This window comes from Thalassophryne amazonica, chromosome 5 (assembly GCF_902500255.1).
Source record: "Thalassophryne amazonica chromosome 5, fThaAma1.1, whole genome shotgun sequence".
In the NCBI taxonomy this organism is placed as follows: Eukaryota; Metazoa; Chordata; class Actinopteri; order Batrachoidiformes; family Batrachoididae; genus Thalassophryne; species Thalassophryne amazonica.
In genome coordinates this window covers 105,375,827-105,387,364 of record NC_047107.1, presented here as the reverse complement: position 1 = coordinate 105,387,364, position 11,538 = coordinate 105,375,827, and the positions used below count along the sequence as shown (strand labels likewise).

General features: G+C 39.5%; 1 protein-coding gene across 3 annotated transcripts in view; it reads left to right on the top strand.

The window, feature by feature from the left end:
* The first annotated feature begins 728 nt into the window (after window positions 1-728).
* Window positions 729-11,538, top strand: part of LOC117511073 (golgin subfamily A member 7-like) — a 43,378-nt gene continuing 32,568 nt past the window's right edge. For 2 of the 3 annotated variants that reach the window (XM_034171029.1, XM_034171030.1), the window contains exons 1-2: window positions 4,685-4,822; window positions 8,327-8,479. In XM_034171029.1, the coding sequence (XP_034026920.1) occupies window positions 4,685-4,822; window positions 8,327-8,479 (291 nt within the window). Of the gene's footprint in view, window positions 816-4,684; window positions 4,823-8,326; window positions 8,480-11,538 lie in introns of those variants that run through there. The other variant, XM_034171031.1, reaches the window with a different exon arrangement.

Below are 11,538 nucleotides of genomic sequence, written 5' to 3'. Positions count from 1 at the left end.
GCATATAAAACTTTTTCTGAGAAAGATTATTTGTGGTAATGGGCATATAAAGTGGAGAGTCATTGATGTAACGGTATAAGTAATTCGATAGCTTTACATCATCTGTCCAGCATGTGTTATGTAAAGTCACAATAACAAAGGCCCTAAAAAAGAACCCTGAGATACCTATGGCTCTGTCTCAATTCAGGGGTTACATCCTTTGAATCCTGCATTCGTCAACTGCATAGGTTGTAGTGTTACGACTAGACTGACTCATTTCAAAGGCTCCTTTGAATGCAGGCTTCTTTGCACCCCAGAACAAAGGATAGAACAGGTGTATCCTTGGTGGCTCAAAAAAATCCCAAGAATCATTTGTTTTGCTCCCCCGAAAAAAAATGGTTGGTAAATAAATAAATGCTAATAAAAAAGAAAGAATGAAAGAAACAACCAACCAACCCTAAAAGGACACAAACCACTGTAAACCCAAAACAGGAGATTAAACTGCTACGTCATTTTATCTATGTATAACATAACACATTTTTAGGATGGTATACTTTTACACCAAAAGCACAGTTTTTATTATTTCAATTCCACATCTCCTGTTTACACTTTTATATACTGCATTGGTAACTGTATGTACATCTTCTTAATTTTTTGAGAGAGAGAGAGAGAGAGAGAGAGAGAGAGAGAGAGAGAGAGAGAGAGAAAAAAAAAAAACAACCAACCAACCAACCAACCAGGAACGCAGCCCCTCTTAAACCGTGTTCCTGGCCGGTCGGATTCCAGTGTGGGACAACAGTGCGGAAAATAACACAAGCCTGTTCGACATGGCAGAGGTAAAACTAAAGATGATTTGGAAACGAAGCGTGCCATTATTAGTCATGAGAAGAATATAGCAGTAAATATAGAATTCGTTTGTGAGTGTCGTACTGGGAATAAAGTCGTTTTGGAATTGTTAGTTACGATAAGTATGATTAATGCCACTGTTAGCAACTAGCTACACCTGGTTTTGGTATCAAACGGTGCCATGTCGACCAAATGAGAGAGTAACATAAGAAATAAAAGAAACCGTTTTCACCAGCGGTACAGATTAATAATTGTACGGCTATAATTTTTTCTGGAACCAACTGGCACCATTAGCCATCATTACAGTGTGCTAATAATTAGCAAGCTGGTTTAGCAGGTGTCGTTTAGTCAAATTATCATGACGTCAGATTTGTATTTTTCTAAAAATGTACTCTACGAAAGTTAAACTGTTCCTAACGCAGATGACCTATTTTAGAGTACAGCTGAATGGTTACTTGTATTATTTAAAACTGATTCAAAAAATAAAACCCAGCATGAATTTGAAATGGCAAGAATTGATTTTAATTGGTGTCTCATTTGTGAAATTTCACGCAATCCCTGACAAATTGTCAATCGTTGTAGCTGACAGATGCTATGATGGTGGTTTGGAGCGAGGGCAGAATATCTGAATTCTACACGGGTCAACTAGGATGTTTATTATCAAGAGAAGCATTACTTCCTATGTCACAGTCTCAGCAGAAAAAAAAACAAACGTGCAGTTGATGCCAAAAATCTTGTGTTGCTAACTTGCTGTCAGTTGCACGGTGCCGGGTCAACTCGCCTTTTTACCAACTCGCCCATTCCCAAGACGTCTTTTTTATTTTTACAAGTTTGGACATGTCCAGCTCTCCACAATTTCACTGATACTTACTGGACTGGTAAGCATTGAAAGCTGAGATAGACATGTCCAAACTTGTCCTCTGACACGCCGAAACGGAGGTGTTCCTTTGTCTCGCTTCCAAAGCGAATTGGTCGTGACGCGCGAAGCCTCCGCGCGGCTTTCCATGACAAAATCTCTTGTTAAAAGTGAAATCTGCCAGAAAATGGCTGATGTCCAGCTCTTGTGATAACCAGAGAAAGAGCACACGACGGTCTCGTATCCACAGAGCCATCAGCTCAGAAATGGTCCGGTGGCTTGAGCCGTGTCGTCGCAACTCGGAGCACGGCGCGCTGAGCGTCCTTAAAGGGGTCCATAAAGCTGTACTAACAGTCCTTATTCTCTGTGAAGCCCGTAAAATTTTCACCGAAAGCCAGATAAATTTTTCGAATAGTTTCCAGGTGCCAGTCTCTAACAGCTTCTGAAAAAATTCTGATGGGGAAAAAAACCCCCAAATCATTCCGCCATTTCCAGACAATGAAAATCCGACGACGGGGCGGGACCAGTCCTTCCACAAGGCGTGCTCACAGGCGAATGACGTCACCGACAGGCGTGGAAAAACTCACACATGCGCACAAGGGTTCAAGATTGTCTGACGTGAAAACATATGAATGAAATCCATATAGTTTTAAAAAAAATAAAAAGGTACGATACTTTATGGACAGACCTCGTATTTATTGTACTTAAGTATGACAAGTAATGTACAACTAAATGTACTCAAAGTATTAAAAGTAAAAGTACAAGTAAATGTTAATAATCAAAAATGGACTATATATATATATATATATATATATATATAAATTACAAAGTTTATCTAGGCTTGTAAATGACTGGTAGTATTAGTCAAAATACTGAAAATTGTGCACATCACACAAAAACACTTCAGAAACAAGGTTTCAAAACCTAAACGAGAGTAGGCTACTCACTAGGTGTTCACAGGAAACAGTTATTTATTTCTATATGTATTTATTTATTTTCATTGTTACATGGTTTTATCTTTTCTGTTGTTTTGTTTCATTAGGTTCTTTTGTCTCTTTCTCTAAAATTGTATTGTAACATTATTAGTCTATTATTATTGACTATTATTGTCTATTAAGTAGACTAGTATTGTTGTTGCTATTAATATATGAATAAAAATAAATTAAAAAAATTACAATTTGACTATTTTATGACAACGAACGCTGAGCCATTAATTATACAGAAAACAAATCATCACAAACGTACTGATGCGAACATCTTAATGCTAACTTTAACACTGAAAACGCCATAGACATGCTAACGTGTTAGCATCGGCCCCATTTTTAAGCTATGAAATACATCTGTCAACTGTTTCAGAAGACCATAACAGGTCGGTTTAACATAAAAATATTAAATATTACTCAAACACATATGCTCTTCAGGGTTTTAGCGGGGAAAAATTAGGATAAAGCGAAATAAATCAATGAATCCACAAATAATAGATCGAAGCAGCAAGGATTGTGCCTTTCAGATGCATACAATAGCACATACTGTCCATTTAACTCGTTTGCTTTCATGAATATACAGTTTGGGGTTTGTGCACAAAATTGGGTGAGAACATGCCGCAAATAGGTGGTAATTGCATGTGTCACACGATTTATTAAGGTTAAAAGAAAACGTAGTGGGTGCTGATAGCGTTTGTATTTTGCACATTGAAACCTTGGCATGAACGTATTGTGCTTCAGTTGTTCCTGCAGCAGAGATGTTGCCTCCTCCTGGTACACAGAAATAAAAAGAAAACCAGTCAATCATTGTAAATGTTTGGTGTATTTGAAGAGTTAACCATTTACTTCATGCTGGGATCTTTAAGAACAAATTTCTTTATGCTTAACAGGTGGACTGTAGGTTTATGTTGTTCTGCACCGAACACAGTGTTCTTTGGTGAGACTCCTGATCATTGCTGTCATTGTGTCAAGCTTTGTTTGCTAATTAAACAGACGCACGTGTGTGTGATAGGATGTGCTGCGCTGCACGTTCTTCTTACAGAACGCAGCATAATTATGAACCAGTTTACTACCATGGATGGAACAATAACACTGGTCAACACGATTTTTCTTGCATGGAGTTTTTCAGTGGATTTTGGGTAATTTGAGGGTGCTGAATCCGAATCTGGTGTTAGTTTTTGCCAGTGACATCAGTCTCGCACACCTTTTCCATGCCATAAACAATATTACGGCTCTTATTTACATTTTGCGAACCTGGCTTAAAAACTATACCTTTGAAGCTGCTTTTATGTATGATTAGTGACGTCAAACTCGTGGGTGAGCAACTTTTGCGTAATCCATCAAAACAGAACATACAGATGGCAAAAAAAGTGATGTGATAGAGGAAATCTGAGCTCAGATTTGGATTCAGCACACCAGAATGACCCTAAATCTGTTCTCAAAGTCCATGCAAGAAAAAAAAAGTTTTTTGTTTGTTTGACCAGTGTCATTAAAAGTCTGAAATAGATTATTTGTTTTTAATTTCCAGTGCAGTAATGTGTTCGGTTATTTTGCATGGGGCTGATTTAATTTCATTTTGCCGCCCCCACCCAGTTATGAGGCACCATATTTTCAGAAAACACTGAAACATAAAGAAACATACAGCAATGACTGATCCAGACAAACAGGGAATCCCGTTTTCACTACTGCTGAGCTTCAGAAGCCTGTTGGACCATGGTAAATGGACTGCATTTCTATAGCGCTTTTCCATGTGCATCAGACGCTCAAAGTGCTTTACAATAATGCCTCACATTCACCCCGATGCCAGGGTGCTGCCATACAAGGTGCTTACTACACACCGGGAGCAACTAGGGGATTAAGGACCTTGCCCAATTCAACCTGGGATTTGAACCAAGGATCCTCTGGTTTCAAGCCCAAGGCTTAAGCACTAGACCATCACCTCCTGTGGCAATGTTTGGTGGTCCTGTTACTGTTTTATAATTTTCATCCTGGTAAATTCTTCAAATATTGAAGTCATCTCATGTTTTCACAGACTCACAGCTTGCAGGACATGAGGCAGCAGGCAGCCATTGCTGCCAAAGTCTTTGTTCAGAGAGATTACACTCATGGCACCATCTGCCAGTTCCAAACCAAGTTCCCCTCCGAGCTCGAGACCAGGGTAAGATATGCCACTTATAGTCTTTTTCACATCTGACGACATGCTTCATCACTGTAGTGCATAAAATTGTATAGATGGCTTTGTATTGGTGTTCAGTCCAGAATAGGACTGCAACTGGCAATTGTTTTCATAGGTGATCAATTGATGATTATTTTCTTGATTAGTTAAGTCCATAAAATGTTGATTCATCTTATTCACAGCCCCAGATGACACCTTCGAAAGTCTTGTTTTCTCCACAGCTCAAAGATACTTAGTTTTCTGCAAGATAGGAATAAAGAAGCTCGTAAAATAATCCAGAAAATATTCACATTTCAGAATCTGAAATCAAACAGATTAAAAAAACTGATTAAAAACAACTAATCAGTTATCAAAATAATTGTCCAGTAATTTAAATCAATTATTAATTGATTAATCATTGCAGCTGTATTCTGACAACTGTTTATTTAAAGTATGGGTAACTGCTTAATTATGGATTTTTTTTTTTGTCTTTTAGTGCAGGGGTTGTACTTTATTTGCAATAACCTGGTGCTGAGTTCACTTCTTGGATTCCTCTGAATATCATGCACAGCTTTGAATGGTGGAAAGAAATTTCACACAAGCAGGGGATTTAAATATGTGGTGTGCTACTACTCAGAGGAGGTAAATATTGTCCTATTTACTTTATGAATATTTATCTTGAAAATCAAGCTGACATTTAAAGCGAAATGTTAGAAATGAATAGCTAGCTTAGGCTAATCAGTGTGGCCGGAATAGCCTAGCTTGTTAACATAATCATTATGTTTTGACTAGAGTAAAATATAGCCTGTATCAGCCATTTCTCAAACCTGAGAAAGCTGCAGTGTTATCTAAAATTTAAGAATCTTCTACAGTATGCAAGATTGCAATTAAGGTTTGGGTGGAGGTTTGTTCACCCCATCTTCAGACTCACTCTGGGGAAAGTTACTGCAGAGAAAGTACTGCTGACCACTTTAAAAAACCACAAAGATCCTTTTGGGACCATTTGCAAGCTTGGCAAGTGGCTCAGGTGCATCTCTGTAGTTCACCTAGATTATTGACTTTGGGGGTGCCCTATGTGCCTGCACCCTTGCAACACATCAGGGCCGGCAAGGGTAGTGCAGGGCTCCTGAAGTTAGCGGGTGAGCTGAGATTGTATTTCTCAGGGTTTCCACTACAATGTTCACATTAAGGTGTGTGTGTGTGTGTGTGTGTGTGTGTGTGTGTGTGTGTGTGTGTGTGTGTGTGTGTGTGTGTGTGTGTGTGTGTGTGTGTGTGTGTGTGTGTGAGATGAAATACAGCTGTAATCCTGGGCCACTGAGGAAGTGTGTGTCTGGCTCAAGCTCTGTTAGCCCTAAATTTTGCTTGAATCAGGAGAATACTGTATCTGCAAAAGCACAAAGGATAGTGGGACATTGAAGATGTTGAACATTAAATCAAACTCATGAGATGTTATTTGGCACAATATAATAGTTTTCTTATTAGGTCCAAGACTATTTCATTTTCAAATCTGCCCACAAACATTACAATTTGGATGAAAAGCATATAGTACATGACACTTAGAATCCAGCCTCACTGTATCATGGCCTACACAAAAATGTATGATAGTCATCCCAGGGTGGTAGCTGTAGCCAGGTAGGGGTCATTGAAGAATTACACAGAGGTCAAATTTTAAAAATGCTCCAATCATTACTTGTCTGATCATAACGATTCCAGTTTGGACTATCTGTGATGGAATGTTCTGGAGTTATGGGGTAAAAACAGCACAAATGGTGACAAAGGTCAATTTCAGTTTGTACAAGGGTCAAAAGTTAAAGTTGCTCCAATTTCAGCAAAAAAATTATGCAAATTATTGGTTGAAATAAAAGGATCAATAAATAGAATAGTTTCGACTGTTGAATGCGTTGTCTCCAAAGTAAAGGTCAAACAAGGTCAACATCCATTGAATTCTATGACATGTGACATATGTTACCCTGTAACATGATAAGTAAGCATGACAGATGGTGCAAACTATTCCTTTTTAGAACCCTATTAGCCCCTGTTTCCTCTCAGACACTGAACTTGAATATTTTTGGGTTGTGGGCAAAACAAGACTTTTGATAGAATCGTTTTGCACTCTGGAAAACACTGATGGACATTTTTGACCCCTTTCTGACATTTTATGGACAAAACACCTCATCAGTAATAGAAAATAATTTGCAGATTAATCAATGATGATCATTAGTGGGAGCCCTCAACTTTTCGTAAAGATGGAGATTAATGATAAAGTAACTTTTAGTAATGGTAAAGTAGCTTTTAGTAATGATGGGAAGGAGGAAGAATATGCTCACTGAAACTGCAGACTGCACACCACATTAAAGATGGCACCAACCAAATAAAGCAGAGTTCACAGGACACACCAGTGTTTGCTCCACACAAAAGCAGGAGATTCACAACACTTCGTTGTTCACTAGTGGTTTATTGGCTGATTGATTGGCTGCTCTACAAGTTGCTACAAGGACAATTCTTACTGACCTTTGTGTACAATATTTCAGTTGCATATCTTAGATTTGTGACATGTTTAATGGCAACTGATTGTCCTTCCTTGTTTGAATTTGTCAACACTGTTCAATGTGTGGAGCTTATTCTCATCTGGCCAGCTGCAGCATTTCTGGAATGACTTTGTCAGACGTAATGGAAAGATGCTCAGGCAGAGAAATGTGGTTTGAATCGCACACTCTGAATTGGAAAATTAGAAGGCGAACAAAGGCCTCTCAATGACGGGTAACACGCATGCCTAAAACCACTGATGTGTTGGAGCTTGTTGCATTCCTCGGGCACATGGGAGCAGAACATTGGAGGCTTTTTCAGAAGCTTAGGAGGCTTCTGGCTGGCTCTTGGTCTCATTCTTTTCCTTCAACCCTCACTATCGCACAGAGATCGCCGTATCCATTCTGGACACTTGCATGAGATCCGTGTCAACACTGGAGTCAGGTTAGCTTCAGAGTCCAACAGTTCTCCACCTTCCAACAGTCTGCAGCTATCCTTCATTTGAGGAGTTTTTGATTATCAGCACTCTGTGGTTAAAGTTTGCATTCCCCAAGCTGTGTGAGGTTTCAGTAGGACAGCTAGGATACACTTTGTTGTATTCAAAAGCTTTAAATGCCTCCAGAAACAGAAAATTCTGGGTATTGTTCCAGGAGCACCAATTTTTGGTTGTATTTATACTTTTGGGTATTAAGTGAAAACATACACGGATCACATGGCAAAGGCATCCTAAAACTAACAGGTGTTTCCAATGCAGGAAGGAGTGTCAGCGTTCTTTTGATGTTTTACCAGTCAGAGAAAATTCATCTCCTCATTTATCTAGCTATGGAAAGAATTGTAGAAAGTGCTACCAATAAGCTGTTTCATTTGGAAATTCCAACAGGGGCCACAAGTATTTCCACAAAATGCTCTGTGTTTTGTCTAAAAGTGGTTGATCATGAGCATGACCCTTTGGCCTAACATTATGGCTTTTCTATATTTCAGATTGACAGACAACTGTTTGAGGAGACCGTTCGGACGCTCAATAATCTGTATGCCGAGGCTGAGAAGCTGGGGAGCCAGTCGTACTTGGAGGGCTGCCTGGCCTGCCTCACAGCCTACACAATCTTCCTGTGCATGGAGACTCACTATGAGAAGGTGGGAGGCTTTACGCATACAGATGGTAAAAGGAACAACTACACACACAAAGTGGGTAAAGTAAGTAGTGAACATGTCACATTTTTTCTTAGTGAATATGTTCTAAATATCCTACTGACCATGAAATTTCCACCAGATGTTGGTAACAACCCAAGTAATCCACACATGCAAAGAAACCAAAACAATCAGTACAGAAATTAAGTTATGTGTAATAAAATGGAATGACACAGGGAGAAGTATTGCGCATGCTTACTGAATTGTATTTTGTGCTTCATCAAAAGCTTTTGTTGGTAATGACAGCTTCAAGATGCCTCCTGTATGGAGGAACTAGTCGCATGCTTTTCCTCAGGTGTGACTTTGTCCCCTTCTTCTACACAAACAGTTTTCAAATCTTGAATGTTCCGTGGACCTCTTCTGTGAACTCTGATCTTTAGTTTTTTATGTAGATATATTATTGGATTCCTGTCAGCTGATTGGCTGGGCCATTCTAGCAGCTTTATTTTCATTCCCTGAAACAAGTTTAGAGTTTCCTTGGCTGTGTTTGGGATCACTGTCTTGCTGAAATGTCCACCCTCGTTTCATCTACATCATCCCGGGAGATTTTTATCAAGAATGTCTCTGTACATTTTTCCATTCATCCATCCTTCAATTATATGAAGCTTGCCAGTGCCGTATGAAGAAAAACAGCCCCACACTATAATGTTTCCACCTTCAAACGTCACTGTTTGGTGTTTTTGGTGTGATGTGCAGTGCCATTTATGGTGTGTATTATGGCATCCAAAGAGTTCAGTTTTGATCTCATTTAGCCAAACTATATTCTCCCAGTATTTCACAGGCTTGTCTAAATGTTGTGCAGCAAACTTTAAACAAGCTTTAACATGCTTTTTCTTCTTTCTTCTGAGCATGTATACAGGCCATGGCGGTTGAGTGTATTACTTATTGTTTTCATTGAAAAAAAAATGTACCTGCTAATTACAGGTCTATCTGAAGTGGTCCTTGATTCTTGGACAACTCTTCTGATAATTCTTTTTGGTCCTCTCTCAGAAATCTTGTGAGGAACACCTGGCTGTGGCTGGATGTTCTTTCCAATTTAAGATTATGGCCCCAACAGTGCTCAGTGGAACATTCAGAAGTTTAGACATCCTTCTGTAACCAATGCCATCAGTATGTTTTGCAATAATAAGGTTGTGAAGATCTTGAGCGTTCTTTGCTTTTACCCATCATGAGATGTTTCTCGTGTGACACCTTGGTAATGAGACACCTTTTTATAGACAATCACATGGGACTGAACCAGCTGATATTAATTTGCACTGACAAGTGGCAGGACAGCTTTGTAATAACTGACAGATTTCAACTGGTGTCTTGGCTTTCCATGACTTTTTACACCTCCCTTTCGTCAGGTGTTCAGTGCTTTTTCCCTGTGTCGTGTTACATTTTTGCACACAATTATTGGACATCTATGTTTTGATTTCTTTGTATGTGTGGATTATTTGGGTTGTTACTGTCATCTGGTGAAAATTTCATGTCAATAGCACATTTAGAAATATATTTACTGAGGAAAAATGGGCTTGTATACTGAAAAATCACTATTCCATACATTTGCTGTGCTGTAACTCACATAAGCACAACATAAACAGTAACGGCTAAATGCCACAATGAGCTGGATAAGCACTGTACTCACTGTTTTCGTTGGACTACTGTCAGTCAAATCATGGAATGTTAGACATACAAAAGAAATCCTCAACTGAAACTTCATTTTTCCCAAGAAAAGTCTGCACTGTTCTTCTCAAATCACCTGATCCACGTATGATGCATTGTCAATTATTAAATGACGAAGTGGAATATTCCCAAACTGCAGACGCCACGCTGTGTACAGAGACTCACATAAATCCAGTCTTTCCTTTGATCACAAAAAGCAGTTGGGCTCATATATTAGCATAGGCAGGCTATCTTTTTCTTCTCCTCCTTCTAAAGACATAGTGTGGAGGAGAAGCAAGAAGAAAAAGAAAAACAATGGGCCTCATTTACCAACCGTTCTTAAGAACAAATTTGTTCCTGAGTCCTGCTTACAAAGATTGTGGCATTGATGAATGTTTTCCTGGTGAACTGAGCTGGTGATGATCATTTTTTACAGTGTACCAACACTTGAACATTAATTAAGTGGACTAGCAGCCGCCCAGGGAGAGGATGGAAGCGTTGTCTCAGGGCCCAGGTCTGTATCCAGACACTCAGTCGATGGTACTGGTCGATGGTATCAAATGATTCAGATTTTTCCCATAGCCTACCTGAGAGTGCCATCTCCTCAATGATGGCCCCAATGTGCTGGTCCAGCTTGGACAGCTTTCAGGTGTCTGCTGTTTCCCCCTTCAGTCTGCTGCATCTTCCGTTGGGATTTTGAGATGATTTTATTTTTGGTATCTGATTTTAAATCGAACCATTTGTTTTTCAGCTCCTCCGTTGTACATCCTTGTCCGGATACTGCATGTGTAACGGCCTCCCATGCTTGCTTTTTGTTGGTGTTGGTGTAACCTACACTAAGGCTACTGAAGAGAATTTTCTTCCTGTGGCAGATTTCCTGCAGCCGTACCTCCACCTCTGAACTGCCAAAGTTCGTTTTCTCTCTCTCTCTCTCTCTCTCTCAGCTGCACTGAAATTGATTTACTTTTTGCTTTTGGCATTTTGTATCCTCTTTATGCAATCTGCATATGATGACATGCAGTCTCGTGGCTTTTTATGGGCATTCATAGGCTGTTACTTAAGGCCCACTGACACTTGCATGTCCTGTGTTGTGCAGGAGTGTAAACTTGTCTTTAATGGGTGCTGCCGGAATGTGAGAGGGGCGCCAGCGCGTGCAATTGCGCAATGAGAATTTTGAAATGTTCAAATAATTTTCACGCATAAATGTCTTGCAGCGTGGTGTGATCAGCTTGGTAACACTACGTGCAGCTCATCAAGTAAAGAAGTGAACAGAGAAAGTGGTTGCGTCAGCGCACCGCATCAGAGTGCAGCTCATCTGCATGATTATAACGAGATGTTAAATCTGTCATAAACATACTTTT